Source organism: Bufo bufo, chromosome 4 (assembly GCF_905171765.1).
Source record: "Bufo bufo chromosome 4, aBufBuf1.1, whole genome shotgun sequence".
Taxonomy (NCBI): Eukaryota; Metazoa; Chordata; class Amphibia; order Anura; family Bufonidae; genus Bufo; species Bufo bufo.
This window is the reverse complement of record NC_053392.1, coordinates 579,308,199-579,335,860: the sequence shown is the minus strand read 5'-3', so window position 1 is coordinate 579,335,860 and position 27,662 is coordinate 579,308,199. Positions and strand designations below refer to the sequence as shown.

At 43.6% G+C, this 27,662-nt stretch overlaps 1 protein-coding gene across 2 annotated transcripts in view; it reads left to right on the top strand.

Moving 5' to 3' along the window:
- Positions 1–27,662, top strand: part of TRERF1 (transcriptional regulating factor 1) — a 150,977-nt gene that overhangs the window by 86,109 nt on the left and 37,206 nt on the right. For both annotated transcript variants that reach the window (XM_040430362.1, XM_040430363.1), the window contains exons 3-4: positions 20,417–20,566; positions 23,077–24,646. In XM_040430362.1, coding sequence (XP_040286296.1) covers positions 23,303–24,646 — 1,344 coding nt within the window. In that variant the 5' untranslated portion in view covers positions 20,417–20,566; positions 23,077–23,302. The remainder of the gene's footprint in view (positions 1–20,416; positions 20,567–23,076; positions 24,647–27,662) is intronic.

Below are 27,662 nucleotides of genomic sequence, written 5' to 3'. Positions count from 1 at the left end.
TGGATTCATTTTTTATCACATTTTACACTGTTCGTTTCCATGGTTATGACTAGGGTTGTTTCGATGCCAAAAAGTATTGCGATACTCGATACCATGCGAAAAAAATAAAAACACCCCAAAAAGCTGCGTGCATTCTGCATTTTATGGAATGTCCGGCCCATAATAGAACAGTCCGATCCTATTGTTTGGGGGGACAAGGTGACAAAAAAAAAAAAATGGTGAATCGCGCAGTTTTTATTTATTTTTTCTGTTATGGCGTTCACTGCATAGGACTTTTTTTTATATTTTAATAGATTGGACTTTTTTGACGTGGCAATATGTGATATGTTTATTTATTTATTGTTTATATAGTTTATATGTAAAATTGGGAAAGGGGGTGATTTATACTTTTTATTTAATAACCATTTCCCCCTTAGGGGCTAGAACCTGGGATCTTTTCATCCCTTGTCCTATTCACCCTGATAGAGCTCTATTAGGATGAATAGGACTTCACACTCTCCCTGCTGCTCTGTGCTTTGTGCACACAGCATCAGGGATGTTACCATGGCAGCCAGGGCTTCAGTAGCGTCCTGGCTGCCATGGTAACTGATCAGAGCCCCAGGATTATACTGCTGGGGCTCCGATCACAACTGCCACTGCACCACCAATGAGGAGGAGGGGAGGGGACCCTGTGGCCACTGCCACCAACGATTTTAATACTGGGGAGGAGGGTGGAGGGTGCACTGCGCCACGAATGATTAATTAACATTTAATACAGGAGTGCGGCACCTGAGGGGTTAACTGCCGCTGATCGCAGCTCCCCGCCAGCACCTGCCTCCTGGATTTGTATTAAACGTTTACTTTCATTGGTGGCGCAGTGCGCTCGCCCCTCTCTCCTCATTGGTGGAAGCGGCAGCAGTGGCACTGGGGGAGGGAGAGAGTGCTTTCTTCTCCCCTGTGCTGCTGAAGAGACCATGGATTGCAGGGTGGTTGTAACCATGGAAACAAGCAGCTTATAATGTGATGGGAAAAATGAATCAAGCCAGCAAAGGAGGCAATATGGAGAATCACAATACATTAGTAAGGCTACTTTCACACCAGCGTTTTTGCAGGATCCGGCAGGGTTCAGCAAAAAACGCTTCTGTTCTGATAATACAACCGTCTGCATCCATTATGAACGGATCCGGTTGTATTATCTTTAACATTGCCAAGACGGATCCGTCATGAACTCCATTGAAAGTTAATAGTGGACGGATCCGTTTTCTATTGTGTCAGAGAAAACTGATCCGTCCCCATTGACTTACATTGTGTGTCAGGGCAGATCCGTCTTGCTTCGCACCACATCGCGAACAGAAAAACGCTGCTTGAAGCATTATTATATCCGCGATGGGGACGCAATGGAATGCATCCTGGTGTATTCCGTTTTGTTCAGTTCAGTTTTGTCCACATTGCTAATGAATGGGGACAAAATGGAAGCGTTTTCCCCCGCTATTGAGATCCTTTAAGGATGATAATCCCATGAGCACAGCCCCTCATGAACAAAATAGAGGGTCTTTTGTTCGAACCTCCCCTTTGGCAGAAAGCTGGTCATGTGTTATATGAACGACCATTTATCTGAATGACTGCAGGGGAAATGAGCAGCAGGTGCCATCATCCCAAGGGACAATCGGAGATCAGATTGGAGGGATTGTCTCATCACGAGACATCTTGTGGATCTGCACCAAGCACAGTATGGACTCTATGTAATGCATTCTACTTAGAGATTTATGGTATAGCCCCTTTCTATTTGTTTTCTTCACTTTCTTTTTTTAGTCCATGTTTGCCTATCTTACTGACCTATTTTATTAATCACACTCTGCCGCTTCTTCTTGTTCTGCTTGTTTAAAGGGAAGCCCTGATCATCTACAGTAATACACGAGTAGTACTCTAGGTATGGAGTCCAAATCACTACTTTGAGTGCTGACGACGGGGGAACTGGGGGCAGCGGGAAAATACAATATAGTGATCTGGACTCCTTATATGCAGTACTACGCATGTCCAAAATCGGGGTGACAGAATCCCTTTACGTAAATTCTCAAAAGTACAAAGGAAGGTCCTGAGAAAGGGAGGTAGCAAAGGAGAAAATGGTTTCTGGGGCGCTGATCACTATAATGAAGTTTTATTAAAAAACATACCAAAAATGGCTAAAAACATATAAAACAATAACACGTAAAGGTGGCAGGAGGCAACACATTTCGGAGGCGGCCTTTCTCAGGTTAGCAACCACTCTTAGGCTTCGTTCACATCACCGTTCAGCCTTTCCGTTCTCCTGCTCCTAAACGGAGCAGGAGAACGGAAAGGACGGAGAAGGCACATAACTGAGCCAAACGGAGCCTAAGGACCCCATAGACTATAATGGGGTCCGTTATCTTTCCGCTCAGAAGATGATTTTGGAGCGGAGACAAAAGTTGTGCATGAGCGGAGACATTACGGACCCCATTATAGTCTATGGGGTCCTAAGGGCTCCGTTTGGCTCAGTTATGTGCCGAATTCGTCCTTTCCGTTCTCCTGCTCCTAAACGGAGCAGGAGAACGGAAAGGCTGAACAGTGATGTGAACGAAGCCTTAGTTTTATAGCAATATTCCAGAAGTAAAAACCAGTGTTGACGTTTGCAATATAAAGGAATGGTGGTCGGCAGGGTGGCTCAGTGGTTAGCACTGGTGCCTTGCAGCGCTGGGGTCCTAGGCTCGATTCCGACCAAGGACCTCCATGAAGTATGTATGTTCTCCCCGTGATTGCCTGGGTTTAGTCAGGGTTCTCCGGTTTCCTCCCACACCCCAAAGACATACTGATAGGGAACTTAGGATGTGAGCCAGCTTCACATGGGGATTTTATTCTTTTTAATGTTTTGGTTCAAGAGATGATGAGACTTAAAGAGGTTGTCTCACTTTAGCAAATGGCATTTGTCATGTTGAGAAAGTTAATACAAGGTACTTACTAATGTATAGTGATTGTCCATATTGCCTCCTTTGCTGGCTGGATTCATTTTTCCATCACATTATACACTGCTTGTTTCCAAGGGTTACGACCACCCTGTAATCCAGCAGCAGTGGACGTGCTTGCAGACCGTAGGAAAAGTTTCGGGTTTCTCTGGTGGCTAGGACCGTGTGATTGCGCATAGGCACACATGCGCAGCAGCTCCCGTCCCGACCACCTTGTATCTGCGCTGCAGCGGTGGTCATAAACCCTGGAAACGAGCAGTGTGTAATGTGATGGAAAAATGAATCAAGCCAGCAAAGCCATAGCAACCAATCAGATTCCACCTTTCATTTTTTTAGAGCTTCTTTGGAAAATAAAAGGTGGAATGTGATTGGTTTCTTTGGGCAACTAAGCCTGTTGTACTTTACACCAGTTTTGATCAGTCTCCCCTAGTATGTTCTGACCAGAAGGATTGAGCCTGGACGCCCTTTACAGGTGCAATGTGAACAGATTTTTTGTGCGGTTTTCTTTTTGGAACTAGTAATGCCACATGTGGATAATGTATTGTTGGAGAGAACAGAAGATACGGGAGGGGTAGAACTGATCGCATGAGATAAGACAGCTTACTTGTTGGGAATAGACACTGGAGGAGAAGTCAGATCAATCCATGTGCGATCTAGGTCATGAGGAAGGCAGGACAGACAACCAGAAGTGAAAGGGATGCGCATGATTAGAAAAAATGGGGTCTGTTCCCCGCCCACACAAAGAGCACCACTTTTTGTGTCTGGTATTAAAGCTCAAGTGAATAGGGATGAGCTGCAATACCAGATACTACCTTTCGACACGAGTGGAGCTGTTTCTGGGCGGAATAAAGCAGACTCTTTGTGTGCTTTCCTGCCTATCTGCAGCTTTCTTGATCTTCCCTTCCTGTTAAAGGTAGATTCACATCTACGTTCAGTAACCACATGCAGTGATCTTTTTCCTACAGAAAGCCAGCATTTATGTCAGAAACCCCCCAAATCCCATTTGGGATCTGGCGGTATTTGGCCATGCCTCATATGGTAACTCTGGTAGTCTGCTCCTCTGCTGGAACAGAGTACTGAAGTTACTACCCTACTCTAACCTGGATGCTTTCCAAATTCTCCACTCTATGATCTGTTGTGTACAACCTCCTCCCCCTCTCTGCTGCTGTCAAACACTGAGAGAAGGGAGGAGGAGAGCAGAGAGAAACATCAGAGGCGCAAGCAGAGCTCTTAGGCCTCTTTCACACGGGCGTTGCGGGAAAATGTGCGGATGCGTTGCAGGAACACCCGTGATTTTTCCGCGCGAGTGCAAAACACTGTAATGCGTTTTGCACTCGCGTGAGAAAAATCACGCATGTTTGGTACCCAAACCCGAATTTCTTCACAGAAGTTCGGGCTTGGGATCGATGTTCTGTAGATTGTATTATTTTCCCTTATAACATGGTTATAAGGGAAAAGAAATAGCATTCTGAATACAGAATGCAAAGTAAAATAGCGCTGGAGGGGTTAAAAAAAATATATATATTTAACTCACCTTAGTCCACTTGATAGGCAGCCGGCATCTCCTTTATTCTTTCTTTAGGACCTGGGTAAAGGACCTTTGATGACGTCACTCCGGTCATCACATGATCCATCACCATGGTAAAAGATCATGTGACGTACCATGTGATGACCGGAGTGACATCATCAAAGGTCCTGTAACTGTATTTAATGCTCACCACAGGTCCTATTCAACAAAGGAGACAGAAGGAGATGCCGGGCTACGCGAGCAAGTGGACTAAGGTGAGTTAAATTATTATGATTATTTTTTTAACCCCTCCAGCGCTATTTTACTTCGCATTCTGTATTCAGAATGCTATTATTTCCCCTTATAACCATGTTATAAGGAAAAATAATAATGATCGGGTCTCCATCCCGATCGTCTCCTAGCAACCGTTCGTGAAAATCGCACCTCATCCGCACTTGCTTGCAGATGCTTGCGATTTTCACGCAACCCCATTCACTTCTATGGGGCCCGCGTTGCGTGAAAAACGCAGAATATAGAGCATGCTGCGATTTTCATGCAACGCATAAGTGATGCGTGAAAATCACCGCTCATGTGCACAGCCCCATAGAAATGAATGGGTCGGTATTCAGTGCAGGTGCAATGCGATCACCTCACGCATCGCATCCGCGCGGAATACTCGCCCGTGTGAAAGGGGCCTTAAGGATTTATGTCAGAAGTGAAAGATTTACATGCTCTGTAGAAACAAAATGTTAAAAGAAATGTGTCATCAAAAATTACCTTTTGTTTAAGTCACTTTTTTATGTTAAATCATAATTTTAAATAATTTTTAATGATGTTATTTTAATTGTTCATGTCAATATCTGTATTTAAACAAAAACTATAAATTCCTGCAGTGTTCACACAGGCTACGAAGTCTAATAAAAGGCACCACTTCTTGGTCTGTACAAATCAGTTTACCGCAGTTATCTGCTTATCCTTACAGGGAGGATTGCAATGGCAGATATCATTTCTGTGTATAGATGACACAGGATCTACCTGTCACAATAGGTGATATATCACAGCTTACCTAGTCCCTCCTGACTTCTGCACAGGTCACAGAGCATACCTAGAAAGCTCTCCCATAGAAGTCAATGAGATCCTCTCCTGATCATTGTATCTATGGACCATGGGGCTGACGTAAAGCGATTCTGGAAATGCTCTCTTAATGCTGCTAAGAACAGCTCAGGCAAGATGGCCACCCCCATAATCATGTACAGGAAATAGAATTAAAAAAATCTGCAATCAGAAAATAAAAACAGATTTAAAAAAAGGCTTTGTGTTGCTATCTGGTTTTAACTGACACCAAAAAAAATGTCACGTTCCCTTTAAGAAATTTTTAACGAATGCTGTAAAGATTCTAGTACTTTAGAAAAAAACTTAGGTCTCATGCACACAAACGTATTTTATTTCCTTGTCTGTTCCGTTTTTTTTTGCGGACCATATGCGGAACCATTCACTTCAATGGGTCCGCAAAAAAAACAGAAGTTACTTCATGTGCATTCCGTTTCCGTATGTCCGTATTTCCGTTCCGCCAAAAAATAGAACATGTCCTATTGTCCGCATTACGGACAAGGATAGTACTGTTCTATTAAGGGCCAGCTGTTCTATTCAGAATGCACACGTATGTCATCCGTACTTTTTGCGGATCCGTTTTTTTGCGCTCATGTGCATGAGCCCTTAGGCTGAAAAAAAACTCTGGATCCCAAGAAAAGGGAAAATCTTTGCCAACTATTCCATCTTCGTGCTTTATATTGGATAAAGCAGCTTCATATATGGGACTTCACGGGTTTTCTAGCAATAAAGACAGTAAAACGTCTAAAAAGTTAGTATTTTGTCACTTTTCAGGACTAATGTAGTTCATAAAAAAGCAAAGCGTATAGAATGTAATTATGGCGTAGAGGTAAACATGTAAGTACACGGATCTGATTTCCATCTAGAGAACGCGCTTATCTAGGACACGCTTTACCTCCTGGGAAAATAGGCCATTTCAGAATAAATTAATCCCATTATGATTCATTAAACCCAACCCTTATGTCTACATTTGCATTATTACAGTCTCATCCAATGCGCCCCATGGATCAAAACCTTCCCAGAGAAAGCGGCTTCGTTGTCTATCGCAACCAATCGGGGATCAACCTTCATCATAAGGGCACATTCACACGACTATGAATGGTTCCACATCCGTTCCGCAATTTTGCAGAATGGGTGCAGACCCATTCATTTCAAGGGGGGCCGCATCTGTAGTTTCGTTCTGCTGCACCGCAAAAAAGATAGCGCGTGTACTATTTTCTGTCATGGTGCCGGCCATGTGCAGTCTGCAAATTGCGGAACGCACACAGGCCGGTATCGCTGTTTTTCGGAACGCAAAACACTACGATCGTGTGAATGCACCCTAAGGATAACTGCACACGTTCAGGATTTATGTGTGGACAATCCGCCCTGAAATCTGCAGGTTCGCAGGGAAATCCATGCGGTCAATCCGCGTCAAATGGTGCTGAATTACATGCGGATTTTACTGTCCCCATTGAAGTGAATGGAGAAAATCCAGACAGGAAAAGTAAAATAAATTGACATGCTGCAGATTTTAAAACCAGGAGCCCCATTGATTAAACAATTAGTTGGTACAAATGATTAGTGGAAATGTTTGGCTCTTCTCTGTACTAAACCCAACCCGGTGACGTTTATCATGCTGAATCTTATTTCTGAAACTCCCAGCGATTATACTGATTGTCTGACCTGTGAGTCTGGTTTCCAGCAAGCCTTGCCTGGCCAGACAAATGTAGTATTACATGTGACCTGTGTCACGCTTGCAGTGTTTAAATGGAGTCTGTCAGCAGTATTGACCATACTAAATTGCTGACCGCACCAGGTAGCGGATGGGGAGAGCAGGGAAAACGTACCTTTTGTGGAGCTTTTATCATCAGGAGTAGTGTGAATATGACCTTTTATTCTGCCAGATTCTGCTCTTGTAAATGTCCAGTAGGTGGAGCTTTACTATAAAGTGCTCTCCATATGGAGCTGCTGTACAGCTTCTCCCCCACTCTCTGTGACAGCTGTAGTGGTCTTCTGGTTGAATGCTACAGTTACTCAAAGAAGATGCTTGTGGCTGTGAAGCAGAGAGGACCTCACAGTGAAGCTCTGCCTACCGGGCACTTGCAAGAGTAAAATTTGGTGGACTAAAACTTCCTATTCACACTCCTGCTGATAATAAAAGTCCCACAAAAGGTGTATTTATATGTTGTCCTGCTCTCCCCAGGCATTACCTAGTGCTGTCAGCAGTTTAGTATTTCATGCTCCGATTCTCTCCCTTGCCCTGCGCTGTATTGCGCTGGGCAAGGGCTTTTTATGTTTTCACACTGATTAGCGGAGGCCTCCGCCCAGCAGTCTTGCCGGTGACATCACCGTCACAGATAGGCGGGCTTTAGCGCTGCCCTAGCCATTTTACACCCATCATTGCCAGTGACGTCACCAGGCTCACTGCTTACTCTATGGAGAGCCAGGTACGTCACCAGATCTCCATAAAATGCCTTTGCACTGCGCGATTCAGCACCGGGCAAAGGCGACCATCGGAGCATGAAATACTCCAATGCTCATGTCAGTGGGGCTGTCTGAATGAAAATGGGGATATATCCGGGTTCAGCTCTGAACATGGACAACCCCTTTAACTACTGACACCCTTTGAAGGTGGAAATTCACTTCAAATGGGTTGTCTGAGTTGGAGATTAACAATACCTAAGGGGAAAGAAGAAGCATTCCTTACCCATTTATTCCCAGGCTGTTGGCTGCAGCGATGATGTGACCGCTGCAGCCAATCACAAGAACGCTGCGCCCAGTGATTTAAAAATAGTGATGTTTTTATAAATTAGGCACAAGTTTTGCCATCTTCTCTCTATAAATGCTCCGTTATTAATAAATGCCGGTATATCCAGTTTTAAATGCTACTTTTTTTTTCTTTGCCTTTTTGTTCTTCTTCTTCTTCTTCTTTTTTTTTTTTTTTTTTTTTTAGGGTATATGGTCCATTCTAAGTTTTGCTATGGATTCTTATGGTCTTCAGTTGAATCTTGCCTTATGATAGGGGTTAGGTAAGGAAGTAGAAGGGGTGTGGCTTGATAATTACTACTGAACAACCTATTGCTCAACATCTAAAGACAGTATTATGTTTATTTTGGCTTGATAGGAATGTAATATAGAAAATATTCTACATTTTTCAAACCAGCACCAAGATCTGAATACTTTTGTAATTGCATTTAATTAAACATTTTGTATAAGCAATGAGTTATTAAATAAAATGTATCTGTACAGCGCCACCTGCTGTTTGCTCTTTTTCCGATTTTCTCTGTCCTGCTCACTGAGATGGAAGCACATGCTCAGCTCCATCCTTCAACTGCAGCAGAAAGGACACATCCCTTTAGAAAGTAGACTCCTCGCTAATCTAAGCATAGCAATTGGAGCAATGAATGGGGAGATCTCTGGATCCATGTGAGGTACACGGCTGGTTCTGACTTTCTTAGACGTTGTCATGTACTATATGATGACTAATGTAAAAAATAAAAATTAATCATGGGATAACTCCCTTAAGTCTGGCACCTTTTATAAAAAAAATATTAAAATGATTTTGATGCATCTTCTGGAGGTCCTTGCGCCGGAAAAAAATTTCTACATGAAAAGGGGGCTTGCGCGAAAACGTACAACTTTTCTTACTTCAGGGGGACTTATACATTTTCCACCGTGTGTCTTCTCTAGAACAGATTTCAGGATGAAATACATTTATCTGCAGGAAAAATAACATTCGTAAGTCGGAGGGAGAGGCGCAGGAAATTAAAAGAGGAAGTGGAAGTGAATGTTTTGTGGCATACAGAAATAGACAGGATTGACCAGTTTAATAAATTCTGCCCTACCAGACAGTATGCCTAATTAAATAGGGTTGAGCCTGCTAAAAGGTACTCTAGAATTATTAAGAGTTTTTTTTCTCTATTTTAAAATTCAAGGACCATAATAGGCTTTGTTCACATAATTGGAAGCTCTACCATATGTTTTCTTAAAAGAATCCCGACAGACAACCCCTGTTCATATGCCGTGGCCGAGAGCCATTCTACTGGACACAGCTACATAGACTACCTTTCATGTGAAATGTCCATGGCTTCCCCCTGAAAGATGGGTCGTCTGCAGTGAGACCCCCCCCCCCCCTCTTAATTTCTTAAGTTAGGTATCCTTCGTGCTGCTGCAGACTGTTGAACATTTGCCATGAAAAATATTCAAAAATACAAAAAATATTTGTACTGAGTTTTTTTCCTTCAGGCCATATTCACACATGTAGTTTTTGGCACAGTAGATACAAAAATAAAATATTAATTTCTGTGACTCCTTTTGGACCCACTTCTGACTGTGGCTAAAAAAAACTGCATCAAAAACTGAACCAAATAGTGCATGTGTGAATACAGGCTTGGGGTGGCCATACAATCTGTTTCAGTTCCAAGAGGCTGGGGTGGACAGACAATTGGGTTGGGCATCGTTTTGCATAGTGCCTAAGAAGGGGAAGACTTCTCATCAGCCATGGATGTTGGTAAGCCATTGTGGAGAGACTGATTGACTACAACAGGTCTACAAAAATGTCTTCTAACAGTCTCGTCATTTATATAAGACAGGTGCACCGAGGAGACACGAGAATGCAATGTTCTATGGGCACTGGATGACGGGTTTACCCTAACTGACACTGTCAGCGGGAGGACTGTGTGCTCCTTTCAGATCCTATAAAGTGTTTGTTGTGTGGAATTACAGAGGTGTGGTGACTTTTGTGCTGCCAGCCTAGAGCTCGGGTGAGCCAATTCATACAGAGGGAGATCATTTCCCTGATAATTTAGCTGAAATAAATAGCACTTTAAAAGGAGACATTTTGGCAACAGCATAAAATAATCGTGTATCCTTTAAAGGGGTTTTCCGAGATTTTTGAACTGGACAGGTCATTAATATCTGATCGGTGGGGGGGGCCTGTGTTGATCAGCTGTTTGAGAAGGCACCGGTGCTCGTAGTAGTGCTGCATCTCTGAAAACCCTCTTAAATCAGTTACCCCATGAAAAATATTACTATGTAACGAAAAGAGCATTTCAAATAAAGTATTAGCACAATATATCGGCAATAAAAATATTCTTTTTTTTATTTTTGTATATATGACATAGATTACATTTTGCACTCTGGACGCACCCCCTGCTGTTTCTCCTTCTGGTCCACCTTCTCCTGCATTCAAAAGTGGACTAATGCTCAGTAGCGTCCCTGTTCTCAGTACTGACATAGTGATCTCATAGTAGAGAGGCCCTGATGCCTTTCAGCCATTCATAGAAATATATAGCTACCGTATATCTCTCTACAGACAGGGAAAAATAGAAATTGTGGGGACGTTACATACCCTATGTATCTCTGGGGCTATATGTGAGGGACTAACAAGAACTGAATACAATGCACTCCTGTGAGATGCAGCTGCTTTGACTGTCTCATGTGACCAGCTGCTGCCGACCTACAGAAAGTGAAGAGACCAGAGCTGCGTGAGGGGTGAGGGCAGACCAGAGGAGTGAATAAAATATCAAAAAAAGGATGAAAATGACACTGGATATCTTGCTTTGATATAGTTTAAAAAATGGTGTGCGTTATTCCAGATTTTATTTTATTTAATTTTTTTCGTGGGATACCCCTTTGACCCCTTCAACACAGCCAATACACTCTTTTACTAAAGAGTCTATTGAGGTTGTGGGTGAGGACTCGGTTATCAGACGTTTTTACTTTCATTCCATTTTCTCAATTGTTTTTTGCACAGTGCTGTACGGGCGTCGTGTAGCAAAACCTTCTCAGACAAAAAGTGGACATGTTGCAGTTTCTTCTCTCCAGTGCAGTTTTGAAAACAAAAAAGCTGAAATTTGATATAGGACCATCATCAGAAATTTCTAGGCCCCATACAATAAAATGTTAGGGGTACCCTGCTGTGCTGTACTCCATTGTGTGCTGCGTTACCCAACAGGGCACAGTCTTTATTAAATATAGCATGGCATTACAGAACAAATAAATGGCTGAAAACTGTTGCACCAAGCAAAATAGCATGGATGCAAATGCCTTTGTAAATGATAACATTTTGGCTGCCTGCACCTACCACTAGGGGGAGCTCATGTCATGCAATAACAACTGCATGGATCTGTGTGTAAGGAGCTCCTCCTGGTGGTGGATGAAGGGTGGAATAATTTTATCTAGTTCAGTGATGGCTAACCTCCAAGACTCCAGCTGTGGTGAAACCACTACTCCCAGCATGCTCCACTCATTTCTGTGAAGTTCTGAGAACAGCCAAGCAAGTGTACATCTTGGGAGTCGTAGTTTTAGCACAGCTGAAGTGCCGGGGGTTAGCCATCACAGATCTAGTTCAATGATGGCAGGTAACACATCAGAGCCCTTACTTGGCCCTTCTTCTTTACCCTCTTAGCCTGATGGTTGTCCTGGTTTGGTATGGTGCATAAATTAACTTTTTACCTGAGACCAGAGGTCGCAATAACGCCTGAACAAGAGTCATAGACACCTGTTCAGGCCATTTTACTCCATGGACAAAGACTCATGCGTATTTTTATGCATGGTCTTTTCTAGTCAGGAGCGCTGTATTAGAAGCTGTCAGGTTCGGCACGCATGAAGCCCCGCCCATCTCCTGAGAAGCCCCACCCCTCACGGACATCTCTCTTACAAGGAGCAGCTCCAGAGTCTGGACTAAACACTACATTGTGGTTACAGGACCTGTGGTGATGTCACAGCCATGTGTGTGGGAGGAGTTAGGGGAACACAGGCTCCCTGTAGGACTGTGCTGGTGGAGAATGCAGAGGTACTTTATGTATGGAAGGTGTGTATAAAGCAGGGCTATGTCAGTGTAACCAGTCTATTGTACAGTTTTCTGTGTGTAATGTGCACACAGTAGTTCTATCTGTGTAATGGACATGTAGTAGATCTGTGTGTGTGCAATGTGTATATAGTAAACTATATGTGTAATGTGCATGTGGTAGAGCTGTGTATGTAATGTGTATGGCAGCGTCAGGTGGGCCCTGTTTATGGCAGCGTCAGGTGGGCCCTGTGTATGGCAGCGTCAGGTGTGCCCTGTGTATGGCAGCGTCAGGTGTGCCCTGTGTATGGCAGCATCAGGAGGGCCCTGTGTATGGCAGCGTCAGGAGGGCCCTGTGTATGGCAGCGTTAGGAGGGCCCTGTGTATGGCATCGTCAGGTGGGCGCTGTGTATGGCAGCAGTGGTCTTCTGTTTAGTGTATGATGTTGGATAAATGTAAAATTGTCTACATTTATTTCTGCATGGGAGACTAGCAATGGTTTCCTGCAGAAATATCAGCCTCATAACGTTATGTATTATATATATGAATTACCACAAAATTTTTACTCCTCCTCTGCTAAAAATACTCCTCAAATTTTTTTTACTCTTCTGGAAAAAATGTAGCGCGATCTCTGCCTGAGACAGTCTCGAGAAGAAGGTAATGTGCTCCAGCTTCAGGCAACAGTCCACTAATAGTCTTCATCTGTGTAGGGTGGGCAGTTGGGTCTTAGTGGATATTTGATGGGTGGTGATAGTGATGATTTAAATACTGTGATGCTGCTTATTGATTTCCTTAGAGGCAAAAGATGGCAAAAACACCCTAAATAGGTAATTTAAAAAAAAAGTCCAAACCTTAAATGGTTTTTAACCTCACTTTGTGAATGAGTTTTCATAAAATCTTATTCACTACATTGTAACCCAAGGCCAGGGCAGTAATGTGTCACAGTGGCCAGTCTATCTTGAATATGGTCTATCTTCAGTTGTCACATTGGTAAATCTTCCCTGGTGTACTTCATTTCTATTTTTGTGCGTATATCTCAATGTATATTTCGGGCACTGATACCTCCATTATATTGCTTAAATAAATTTGAGTTACGTGTGACAGGAAACACTGAACTATACCTCAACAGGAAATCTAGAATTAGCATTGAGATCTTTTTTGAGGCCATAAAATTTAAATATTGCACTCCTAGATTTCTGTTTAACTAGAAGACTTTCTAGTTTAATAAATGACCACATTCACACTAGGGTTACAATATTGGATTGTCTTAAAGCTAGACGGTTGACAATTTTTTGATAAACTAGTAGGAAAGATTTTGACGTAGATATGACATCTTCTGTAATTGGAGTCATTCCCTTTCCCTTCTCCTCTCCATCTGACCCAAACCACCATGAAGACTTCTACCAACCTTGTTTCGTCTCTGTAGAGTTTGCCACTCAGATGTCTTTGGCTCCACGCTTTTCCAGCATATGTTCACTCTTTACACAAAGTTCTTATTTTGATGCCCCTGTAAATTCCCCCGTTAGTCAGATCCAATTGGTGCACTAGTCATTTTACACTTGACCATGCACATTTACTGAAGGATTTTGTCCTAGCTTTGTTGCCCACTGATGAAGCTGGTTAAAGGGGTTGTGCAGGTGGTATTATATTGATGACCTATCCTTAAGATAGGTCATCAATATCTGATCTGTGGGTGTCCGGCACCCCAGACGATCAGCTGTTTGAAGAGGAGGCGGCTCTCCATGCTTCAACTGAGCTTCTGACTAGGGGTGGTGAGTCCACAGTAAGGTTGTTTTCACACAGTGTTTGGTCAGTGTTTGATTTCCATCATTGATTGTGAGCCAAAAACCAAGCGCGAGTCAGAAACACAGAACAGGTGAAAATCTTTCCATTATACGTGTAGCCTCTATTTCTGGTTTTGGCTCACAATCACTGACCAAATTCCTGACTCTGTGAAAGTGGTCTACTCGTTACTCGTACTGTTTGTTTGATAAGTACAGCATAGTGTTGCATTATTATTATTATTTTTGTGCAGTAATCTCCACAAACTAATATGGTGGTTAATCCGATATGTCTCCCCTCGATATGTGACCCCTCTTTGTGTTTTCCTATTTGCTTTGCATGAAATTTCTCAGATTGTCTTTTTTTGGGATGATTCAACATAACCTTTGTTATTTTGACACTTTTTTATGTATATTTTTTAAAGGTTAAGTTTTAGAGTAGCCTCATTCTGCTTTTCCTCCAATTTTAGCTTAGGCACCCTATAACTGTAGGTAGCCCCAGAAATATAGTGCCAAACAGAGTGCCCCATTGATACAGTAATAATGGCATACATGCTTTGCACCACATTTAGATCTTTTTTGACTCATCAGACAGATCTTGTAAGGCCTCATAGCAAAACTTAAAATGGTCTCCCCTGCCCTACCCAGTTTCTGATTATGTGTGCGTCTATCACTCCCATGCAAAGTTCAATGACCCAGATCTCAGATGAATTAATATGATCCGGTAGAGGAACAGCCTTCTGGAGTTTATTGTATTTGGCATTGTCGGATACTACCTTTCCCAACGGGGACTCTTTGACTATAATGGGACCCGATGGGGATGCGGCCTGTTTCTGGCATTAGTGCCTGTATTCAGACAGAAAACAACCTTTGGGGTCATTTGTTAAGACCGGCTATTTATACACTGGTCTTAATACCCCTGTGAGGCGCAGGCCTCTACCTAACTTTGCCGCTTGGTTCCGCCGGCCTCGCGAAATGGGTTAAACTACACCAGATCCCTTGCTGAAGTCGTTTAACACAATTTTCCACGCCATAAACTGGCGTAGAAAATGGGATGGCAGCTCCTCTTCCCCGCCCACGTCCCCTTTTCCCGCCACCTTAGAAAAGTGGAGTGAGCGGGGAAAAGTTGCAGATTGGCCCGCAAACCCCCTTTGCGAACAAATCTGCAACAAATATACACCACAAAGTGGCGTACTTCCCATCATAAATGACCCCCCTTTAATTGTCTAGAGGAATCTCGGCCCTAATGCCAGAAACAGGCCAAGTCCCTTTTTAAGTCAATGGTGCCTGGCGGAGCCCCAGCCCCTTCTGGCTATGCCAGATGCAATGAACTGTGGCAGGCTGTTCCTCTACCAGTTAATTAATATATTTTTTTTTTCTCTACCAGTTCATTTTGGTGCTAGTATGAAAGTAGCGTAAGCGAAAGAAATTTTAATTCAAAATAAATTGTAATAAATTTTTTTTAAAAAGTCACACCTGGACTCACCCACTGTGTTCGACTTCTATAATTTAGGTGGAAAGGGAAGTAACCAAGGGGAAAATTTGATGGTTTAGGATGTACTGTAGCAGTGCTTTGGCGTAAAGGAAGCCTTCTGTCACGATGGGTGGTGTAAAGTTAGGCGAGACAGTGTAAAGGTGCAGCAGATTTATCACCCAGCATCAGCCGCTGTCATACATCTGTCTGTTCTAAGTATACACTGGCTGAAGACTACACAGGTTTAGTAAATCTGTCCCCATGTCTGTTCAAAGTATCCCCTATTTTGCTTCCTTCTGTTCTTTATAATGGTCGGTATGATTGACACATTCTGCGGTTAAGAGCTTCCTGGGTTAACAATCTGAAGAAATAATTTGCATGGGGTTACTCAAGGTTTTATATCTTAATATAACCTTAAAGGCCATGGACGGCTTCGGATCAGAATTTTTGGACAGTCTGCCTTCTGCAGCCTTTCTGTTTTACACTACAGTACCAGCCGCTGGATACTATTCAGAGCTCTGACGGCTCACACGGCCGCCCCCTCTCTACGCCCTCCTAATTAAAAATGTTAAATTACTTCTTTATAACCAAATGAAATACATTTAAAGGGGTTATCCAAACCTGGAAAACCCACCCACAATGCCAGGGCCCCTCATACAGAAAATAGTTACCTGGTCCCGACACCTGTGTCCTCCCAAATACTTCCACAGCCGTCTCTGCATCTCCCTGGCATGCAGATCACAACATCCATCGACGGGGGGGTGCAGCCAATAGCAGGCCGCATCCCAACCTGCTCCCCTCGTGTCACATGTGAGGAAAGGGGGCAGGTCACTGTCTGGGACCAGGTGAGTATTCTCTGTATGTGGGGCTCGGGCATTGTGGGTGGCTTTTGGATAACCCCTTTAAAGAGGACCTGTCACCGCTCCTGACCATGTTTGTTTTAGTAATTCCTTGTATTCCCCATGTATTGCCAATTCTGGAGCATCTATTCTTATGATTCGATAGTGTGCCATTTCTTTATTATTCCTGCTAGGAGTTATAATCGAATTGCTAGCAGTTTACTATGACGGTCCAGTTGGGTGTTACCAGTCGAGGTTGTGTCCCTGCACAGACTGACGTGAGCACTGATTGGATAGTTTCAGACTGTGAAGGGACCCCCCCCCCATCTGTACCTTCATTGTACACTGCCAGTAATTCATTTATAACTGCTAGAAGGAATGATAAAGGAATGGCACAACCTAGAGTTATAAGAATAGATGTTTCAGAATTGTTATTACATGGGAAGTGCAAGTAGTTATCAGAAACAGACACGTCAGGATTGGGTACAGGTCCAGGCATAGAAAAACATGGCTGCTTTTTTCCAAAAACTGCACTACCCTTGTCCATAGGTTGTGTTTGAAATTGTAGCACTGCCCCATTGAGCTGAGCTGCAATACCAGACATAACCCATGGACAGGGGTGATGCTGTTTTTGGAAGAAAGCTTTTCATGTTTTAATTCTCTAATCCTGGACAACCCCTTTAGGCTCAGTTCACACCTGAGCGTTTTACAGCGCGTTCCTACGCGCTGTAAAACGCTCAACAAGGAGAAACCAATGCTTCCCTATGGGAATGGTTCTCACCTGGGCGTTTTACAGCGCGTACGATCGCGCTGTAAAACGCCCGACGCTCACACAAGTACAGGAGCGGTTTTTTTGGGCGCTTGTCGCGCATTCCCGTACATAGACTTTCGGGAACGCGCGACACTGTGTGTACACTTGTCTCTGTATGCGCGCTTGTAAACGCCCGTACAATCGCGCATACAGAGCTCTCCTTTCAGAACGCTCAGGTGTGAACTGAGCCTTAAATCAAAAGGCATGTCAGCTTTATGAACGTTCAGGAGCACAGAGAGAGGAGCTGCAGAATGAGATCCTCCGACAGAATTAACTGTAAATGCAGCTTGCTATATATTGTAATACATACAGGCTGCAGAAGCCAAATGGTTAATATTTTATTTTAATTTTTTTTTATTTTTTTTTAGCAAAAACTGACTTTTAAAATGCCTTTAGCCCATAACACATTAAATTTAATCACTATCGGAAAAGTGGTAGGTCTTATGGCGCCATCGTTACCGTGACTACTGATGTAATCGCACTAGTAGATGTTACATTAGAATTGTTTTGAAAGCTACAGTAGCAGATGAGGAAATGGGCGGGGCCAACAGCAAAGGGTCAGAGTTCATGAGTCTTCTTAATGTATTACAACGGGGAAGGGGGATCAAGATATTAATTAGCCATCCCAGGACTACTCATGTATTACTGTTGTTAATAGTGCTGTAGAGAGATGACGGACTCCTTTTAAAATGGTAAAATATCTTTAATATTGCTGAGGGGACCAAGATTACAGTATGAATCAGTCTCGGAGTACCCGTCATCTCACACACACATAAAAAAAATCATACTTACTCCATTGACAGCTGTAGATGTATGTTAAATGTAGTGAAATGGTAATGTGGTGTCTAACTTTAACTTTAACATTTGGGGTCTTTTATCAAACTGGTGTTAAGTAGAACTGGCTTAGTTGCCCATAGTAACCAATCAGATTCCACCTTTTAAAGAAGCTGTCAAAAATGAAAAGTGGAATATTATTGGTTGCTATGGGCAACTAAGCCAGTTCTACTTTACACCAGTTTGATAAATGACCCCAAATGTCCCTTTAGTGTACACAGCAGTTATAATGTCCCCTAGAGTGTCCCCAGTAATAACAACACCCTATATTGTGCTCCAGGTAATAATGCCTGAATAGTGTCCCCAAAAATAATGTCCCATTATATGCCCCTGTAATGGAAATGCCCCTACAGTGTCTCCCCAATAGCAATGTCCCCCACACTTACACCACATAGTAATTTTCCCGCACTCTGCCCCCACATAGTAATTCGCCCCCATATAGTATGGTGAGGTCGGTCACTTCTCTGGCCATCGATTGTTTGAGTCTAGGCCTGGGCGATATGGCCTAAAACCTATATCGCAAAATAATTTGAAGCATGTGCGATATAATGATATATATCGCAATATATTATTTTCTTCTGTATGTTTACAAATTACAAAACTGTTCAAGAAATTTTTAAGATGTGTACTGTGTAACAGATCTTTTTCCAAACAATGTAAAGATGAAGTGTCCTTCAGCCCCATGCCATAGCCATCATCATCATCATCCATGTCCCCCATCCAGGCCAATCAGCCCCATGCCATTGCCATATCATCCATGTCCCACAGCCAGCGCCATCAGCCCCATGCCATTGCCACCATCATCATCCATGTCCCCCATCCAGGCCAATCAGCCCCATGCCATTGCCATATCATCCATGTCCCACAGCCAGAGCCATCAGCCCCATGCCATTGTCACCATCATCATGTCCCCCAGCCAGTGCCATCAGCCCCATGCCATTGTCACCATCATCATGTCCCCCAGCCAGTGCCATCAGCCCCATGCCATTGTCACCATCATCATGTCCCCCAGCCAGTGCCATCAGCCCCATGCCATTGCCACCATCAGCACAGATGGGAAAAGTAGAGTAGTCAAGAATGGGGCAAAGAGTTGTCAACAGGAGAGCGTTCAGGATGCATCAAGCCTGAGGACAAGACAGGATCATAGTGAGGAGCAGAGACGATGGGAAGAGCCAGGAGTTTAACTCTAGGTGCCACCTGAACAGTCTAGAGGGTCAGGCAGGAGTGAAATCTAAGAACTAAGCTGAGGTCAGGATCAGGTTGAATCAAGATCCCAGGGAACAATGGGCAGAATATGCACGGGCCACAATCTGCTAGGTAGAAGATCGAGTAGCGTAGAAGAGCCATCGCTAGGTCCAGAGGACTGCAGCAGAGAGGCAAGGTCATCTGCTAGACTGGATACACAGCAGACACCGGCATTGGAACTACTTCAGGTTAGCAGCAAAGGGTCATTACCCATTTTTAAACCAAAAGAAAAAGAAATATTTACTGACCTTCGAATTCTGTTTTTAATGTTAAAGGGGTATTACGGTTATGTAAAGGTATCCCCTAGGTCAGTGATGGTGAACCTTTTACAGACCGAGTGCCCAAATTGCAACCCAGAACCCACTTATTTATCGCAGAGTGCCAACACAGCAATTTACCCTGAATTCTAATATAGTATATCTTCCATGTACTTTGTCAATTAGCTATAGCAGCCTGCCTACATTCAGTGCGCTGCCTGTGCTGTTCATAGCGCGCCCTGCGCTGATGAATGGCAGGAAAAGTCTAAGGCGTATTGTACACCATAGACTTTTTCCAGGGTGCGGGTGCCCACAGAGAGGGCTCTGAGTGCCACCACTGGCACCTGTGCCACAGGTTCGCCACCACTGCCCTAGGTGATAACTATTAGATACATGGGGGTCCTACCGCTGGGACTCCCAGCCGAGTACAACATTCGGCTATCTTTGGAACGCTCATAAAAATGAATGAAGCAGCCACACACATGTCCGACCAGCCACTCTGTTCATTTCAGGGGGGGCCACACAGGGTAGGCCCAATTTTTTTTTTTGATCGGTGGGGGTCCCACTGGTAGGACTGCTGTGGATAGGGGGTAACTTTATATAACCTGATTTCCCCTTTAAGATCTCGAAGAATTTAAAATATTTGATCCACCTTGGGCATAATAGGTAGAAAATTCCAATAAGAAGTAAAAAAGGTATTTGCCGTGAGCTCTTGTACAGAAAAATCATGTAGAACAAAATTATTATTTTTTACTGAAATCAATGCAGATTTTTTTTTTTTTTCTGTTCCCTAATTAACGATTTGTTCTATTTTGTCACCTTTTAGATCTTATGCATTACATACCATTTGTGTGAAAGGGAGGAAGATCTGAAATATGATCCAGACTGTAACTTCTGTTTAGAAAAGCGCTTGAACAGTTCATCTCATTACATTCTGTGTGACGACAGGAAGTGGACGGTTACCGACAGAGAGAAGGTACGCTGCGTGTTACACTCACATCATGTGCGAGGTTTGTGTGTTTAATGAAATACTTCCTGATATAAATCTAAAAACTGGAATGACTGCATGTATGTATGATATTTGATGCCATGTATTACTTGTGACATAACAAGTTCGTATATAGACTTTGGTTTAAGTACAAGTTTTTTACCGGTTGCAAAACTCATTCATCAGTTTTACATCATCCAGGTACCGTTTTTATTGTACAATTGCTTAGTGCAACATCCCACTTTTGCCTTCCTTCCTTACCTACAATCTAACAGATAGGGGCCACCTGAAATGCCCTTTTCTCCAGTTCTCAAGATCCTCTACCACCAGTCCCCCCCCCCCTTTCCCCCCCTGTCAATTCACTGGTAAAAATCCATTCTCAGTGAGGCAGATAAGAGACAGATTATCAGCTTCCCTGAGTGAAAGGGTTGCAGCTTCCCATAGGAGTCTATGGAGATGGGAGGAGAGAGAGACAGACACAGACATTGCTACTGCTTCTAGTAAGTGCACTTCTGCCTCACTCCAGTGCAGGATTCACAGCTACACCGCTCAACACTGCTGTATAATGTCCATCGTGGTGCTGCTTCTGTGGGTGTGCTACAGAGAGATAGCGGAGCAGAATAGTCTGCTTGTTTGACTTTTCATTTTCACCTGGGTGAAGGTATGCTAAGCCTATACTGTCGCCAGATTACATGAAAATTGTTGAGATACAAATGACATATTTAATGTTTGTGGACATCCTTGAAATACTAAAGATAATTCTCACAGATTTGCATGCTCCTGTACACCTTAAAATTAAGCAAATATTAAAAATATGTTTTTGTCTAAGTTTCTATACAGAACTATATATTTCCATAGTAACAGACTACAGACAACTACTGTGTAGTCTGATCCTGCAGTCACATTGCCATCCACCCACTTAGCAAGCTCTGCTGTATTCAGTATGAACCTGCCAAAACATGGGGATGACCTTGGACTTAAAGGGAATCTGTCACCAGCGAACTCCCTATCAAACTGTTTGCATAGACACATAGCTGTGGTTTACCGGATTAAAATGCTGTTTCTCTATTGTTGATCTGAGACTCTGTTCCCAAGCTATAATACTTTTTCTTAATATGCAGATTAGGCCTTTGGTGCAATGAGGGTGTATTATGTTGCACGCAAGCTCCACTGCTTTCTGTGGTCAGTCCCTTCCTGGCTGCTTTGCCACTGGTTGGCCCTGTCAATCAAAGCAGTGAGAGAGGAGCTGTCTACAGAGAAGAGTGGAGTTTGGGTGCAACAAGAGCAATGGTGATGCCCTCATTGCACCAAAGGCCTAATTTGCATGTTAAGAAAAAGTATTTAACTTGGGAACAGAGTCTCGGATCAACAAAAGACAAATGGGGTTTTAATCATATGAACTACAGCTATGTGTCTATGCAAACAGCGTGATTGTGAGGTCACTGGTGACAGGTACCACTTAAGTACCACGGTGCTACGCAGAAAAGTCTAGTTCACAGTGATTGAAAACATTAGAAAACACTTTGTAGTCTATTTATTCAGCTACAAATGTATCTTTTGCAATATCGTCATCCATGTGTCACCTACTTCTTGCCAACATACCATGTGAAGAAGGGGACTGCAGGATCAGACTACACAGGCCTTGATTGTAGTCTGTTACCATGGAGACACATAACATTATCTAAAGGCACAATTGATAGGAAATACTTCATTAGGAATATTTGCAGAGTTGCTTGTTTTAGATGCACTAGACCAATACAAAAACTAACTTAAACTTGAAATCTGCTGGATAATAACTCTTAATTAGTTCTCTGCTTGTACAATTCCTACTTTGACAACCAATACATACCAAAGTGTCCCCCTGCCGAGGCCCGCAGCGACCAGCTGTAATCTGTGGGGTAACCTTGCCGTAAGTGTTTTAATTACTCTGCAGTGTCAGCACAGGGGAAGGTAGGTATTAAACAGTGCCCATTTACATCGGTGGGTTGTCTGTGTAAAGTAGTACCGGATAGGTCCTCCAGAGTGAGAGGGGCTTTGTAACCGCTCTCCACACGCGAATAGTGGAACCCCTTCTATCAACTCAGAATTTTCGGCTAGGGTAACTGGCAGCGTAAGACTGGCCCACCAGAGTACCACAGGATCCTCTTGTGGGCCCCATCTCTGATCCCATAGTGGGCCCCTAAGGCCTAGAAAAAAAAATAATACTTTTGGAGCTGCCTTTGGAGACAATAAATTGTCATTAGGGTCTGTTTCTTTGAATCAAAACGTATTATGCTTTGGGGGTTGGGCCCCGAGAATAATTTCCTCAAGGAACCCTAGTTCGACCCTGGTAACTGAACAAACCTTCAGCCATTCAAAGTAAAAGCTCTGTCTCAGAGGTTGGTGACCTTGCTGTAAGTATTAATACTTCAGTTTTTAGAAATTATTGCCGCCGTGTACCAAGGATATATCTGCTGATTTATAGTAAAATAATGACCAAATGTTCTTGTTTTTTGCAGATGGATGGCTCTTCTACAGAATTGTTGCCTTGTCCTCTATGGTCTCCTTCTGAAGAATCTAAGCCTTTTCCTTCGGAGAGCTTAAGCCGTTCTAACTAGAAGAAAAGCTTCTTCCAAATAAATGGGCACGCTCAATACTTAGCTGCACACTTTATTTCTTCTCATCTCTCAGGGACATTATCCTACATGGGCACTGCTCCAACCAGATCTGGTTACCCCAGTCACTATGGAAGACCAGCAGATGTACAAGACACAGCTCGTCTCCAACAGTAGCGATAGTTTGTACTATCAACAAATGCAGCATCAGGCAAACAGCCAGCTGCTCAACCACAGTTACGACTCTCTGGACTTGAACGCCTCCGAGTCCTCTTCATCCTCTCCTCACTTGTCCCAAGATTCCAGAGAGATCACATTAAATCCTGGAGCTAAAAATACCGGACAGGTCGATGCATCTAGAACTTTACATTGGTCGAATGTAGGTAACCACACTCAGGGAGGCAATAATATGAATTGCTATGACCAAAGCTTACAATGGAATTCACAGGTACCAAACGATCCCACATCTGGCGCCTACCAGATGTCTTACTATCCCGAACTGGATAATCGTCCGAAAATGACCAGCAGAGCATTACATAAGTTGGATTCTTTCACGCAGGTGTTTGCTAGGCAGAACTTAAGAATCCATGCCATGGCTCAGGGTTTACCCGAACAGTCGCTGGCGGACTGTGACAGTGCTCTCAGGCAGCTGCTGTCAGTCAAACCAACGGGTGTGCAGCAAGCTACCACTATGGACAGGTATCCTCAGGTCTCTCAGCAGATGCATCCAAGCCTATCCAACCAACAGCAGAAGCCTCCTCTACAGCCCATGCAGCAATCCCAGTCATTTTACTATGATTACTTCCCGCATGCCACTCAGATGCCGCCCGAGCCTTCAATGCAGCAGTATGGGCAGCAGGGACAGTCCAATCAGGTTCTAGCACAACACGGACAGGGCTTGCAACAGACTCGGTATTATGTGCAGCATCAACAGCCAGAACAGCATCGACTCTTACACCAGGGAGTACAGCAGCAGGGTCCGTTCTCTGGTCAGCTGTCTGAGTACTACCAAGTGCAGGCAGCAGGGCAAGAAATGCATCACAACGTACTGCAATCCCATCACCATCATGTGCAGCTTCAACATCAGCAACCACCGTACAGCAATTCCAAAGCCGAGCAGTATGCCCAAAATCAGTCCCACGACATGCATCTGATTCAGCTAGGTGCAGTGCCGCAGTACATGTTTCAGAACGCACAACCAGTCAGAAATTCGTATAAACAGCATGTAGCCCCGCAACTGCCCCTTCATCAGGATAACAGTGCTCAAAAGCCATATAAAAATGAAGCTCAACCTCCGGCTCTTATGAGGAGATCTGTGGGGCTATCGAATACAGACAACTTAAATGACTACAGCCAGGACAGTATGGGAATAATGGCGGATGGTGCCCCTCAACGACATGCTTTAACGCAGGATAACTCCTACTTGCTAAGTAATCAAGGAGCGCGGCATTCTCCAAGCGCGGCATGGCCCCAGGTAGGGTACCGATCTCTCAATAGTACAATCTCATTACTAGATTACTGTCTTCCTAGTTATCGTTTCGATTGCAAACCAGCCCTCTATTTCCCCCTATACTTCAGCATTAGATGATGTGAATGTTGTTCATTGATAGATTACTTAAAGGGGTTCTGCAGTTTGTTTTAACTGATGATCTATCCTCTGGATAGATCATCAGCATCTGATCGGCGGAGGTCCGACATAACTTCTACTAGAAGTTATGAATGAATTGCTAGCAGTCTGCAGTAAGGGTACAGAGGGGGAGGCAACCAGTTGGGAAGGGGGGGGGGTACCTGCACAGTCTGAAAATGGCAGCAGTACACCCCCCCCCAGCTGGTTACCTCCCCTCTGTACCCTTACTGCAGACTGCTAGCAATTCATTCATAACTTCTAGTAGAAATAATAAAGGAACGGCACAGCATAGAGCCATAAGAATAGATGCTCCAGAATTGTTATTACATGGGGAATGCATAAAGCTACACCATTTATATTATGGTATCATCTAATTATAGGGGCTGTCTGCTTTGGACAGTCCCTTTTTTTAGAACATTCTCGTGAAGGTAAGAATGTATCATCTCTGTGTATGACAGTTTTCTGTTGTACGAAAGGCACAATTTTTTGGATCAAAAGTTGCAACTTCCTCTCTCGACACTTTTACCGGAGGAGGCAGTCGGTGTGTGGGATGTCCGCAGTCCAACTAATTTAACAAAATGTGTGCCAGAAAACTGGTGCACCTCAGACCAGAAATCTACACCAGCTCCCTAGCTAGCACCGTGACTCTCGACAAATTATTACCTCTTAATAATTCTGACGCAACGTCCATCAGCAGCGTTTGCTATCAAGACTGGCGTAAGAAACACCAGTCTTGAAACATTCTCCCACCAGTCTCCATTTGCTTGAGCCGTAATCTGCAGGGAAACCTGGCGACAAGTCTTCCTTTTTCCTTCAGTGCCTCCACAGGAGAAGTAAAGTATTTTTTTTAATCAGATATATAAGGAGAAAACAGAGAGACAGTTTTGTTTAATGTCTTCAGAAATCAGTCAGATACGTGGGCTGAAGATCAAAGCATGTATACTCAATCCAATGTAATCAAGGTATAAATAATACACTTCCAGCATAATAAGGCATAATGACATAACCAGGCAGTATATACTTATAAGTAATAAATATCATTTATTTCTATCACCAATATATTGACAAACTGAAGTAATATACACAGTTGAGTCACATTTTACTTCCGACGTCAGCAGCATGACGCTCATGACGGAAGTTACATGCGACTTGGTGGGTATGTAAGGTGTGTGATAGGCTGTCTGCACACATATCCCCATATTGCAGTCATGGGTAAAAAGAGCGACTTATCAGAGTTGCAAAAAGGGATGATTGTTGGCTTTTGGGGCAAGGGTGGCGGTATTTCTCAAACTAGTAGTTTGTGAACTGTTCTCGTGCTGCTGTGGTGAAAGTGTATGGCGAGTGGAAAAATGGCTCCATTGTGAATAAGCAACGTGGAAACTGTGGAGCACCTCGTGCCATTGATGTGAGAGGTGAACATCGGCTATGAAGGTGCGTGAAGGTCACTCGCCTTCAAAATGAACCACGAGGCTACCAGACGTGTGTCTAACAGAACAGTTCAGTGAACCCTATCGCATATAGGGCTCCAAAGCCAATGGACGGTCACTGCACCGCCGCTAAACAAGTTGCATTGGCAGAAAAGCTAAAATTTTCACAGCAGTATCGCAATTGGACCTCCGCTGATTGGCAAAGGGTTGTCTTCTCAAATGAGTCACATTCTCTGCTTCTTTAAATGGATGGATGTTGGCGTGTCAGACGAGAAACTTCGGAGAACAAGCAGCCATTGCTGGAAGAACACAAGCTGGTGGTGGCGGCATTATGGTTTGGGGATGCTTTCTTGGCATTCTCTGGGCCACTCATTTATGTGGAAGGCACACTTCACCGATTTGGGTATGAATCTATTCTTGCAGATCACATATACCCATAAATGCTGATTGTCTTCCCTGGGGCCGATCGGATCTTTCAGCAAGACAATACGACATGTCACACGACTAGAAATGTCCAACATTGGTTGGAAGAGCATGACCAAGACTTCCAAGTACCACTCTGGCCCCTAATTCCCCAGACTTACACCCAATTGAGCATCTGTGGGAGTACCTCGATCGTCATTTTCACTCTATGGATCCCACACCCCCTCCAGCAACTGTGGGATGCAGTCAACATGGCTCCAGACCTTTGACAACCTACCAGGACCTTATTTAGTCACTCCCAACCCCTCTAGCTGCTGTCCATGCTGCACAGTACTCTGGATATTAGCTCCTGGTCATAAAAATGGGACTCCACTGTGTAACATCTTCATAGATAGCATCCTGCATAGGAGAATAAAGAAAAACAATACTTTTATGATGGTCTACATCTCATAACCAGTAAAACTTGGAAGGTAAACCCCAGAGGCATCAAGCCATCTATTCCATAGGGCCTCAAATCTATAAATTCACTTTCTTTTCAAATAGATTCTCCTTTCGAATTTAATGAAAGTGTTCATTCTATTAATGAATTGGTGGAAAGGTTAGGTTAAATCCAATACCGGGCGATTAGCTTCTGTACCTAGGATAAGATCCTCTGAATACCCAAGGTAGTCATGTCACTAAATCCCTCAAAATACCTACTATACATATCGTAGGATCCAATGGGATAGAAATGCCAAATACATTTTGAACAACTCCCAAAACGTCTATCCAATACTCCCCCAATTACGTACATTCCCAAACCATATGTAGAAGATTTAGCTGGAGCAAATTCGCATCAAGGGCAGGAGGGATCTCTCTGAATCCCAATTTGATGCATAAGGAAGGCTGGAGTGAATCAGAGAGTGCTGCTGCATTTACACGCTCCGATCCGCAGCCAATTATCGGGAGGGAAATGTTCCTTTTCGACAATTGGCTGCTGGTTCAGTGGAGGTGAAGTGCTGCATTTACATGCA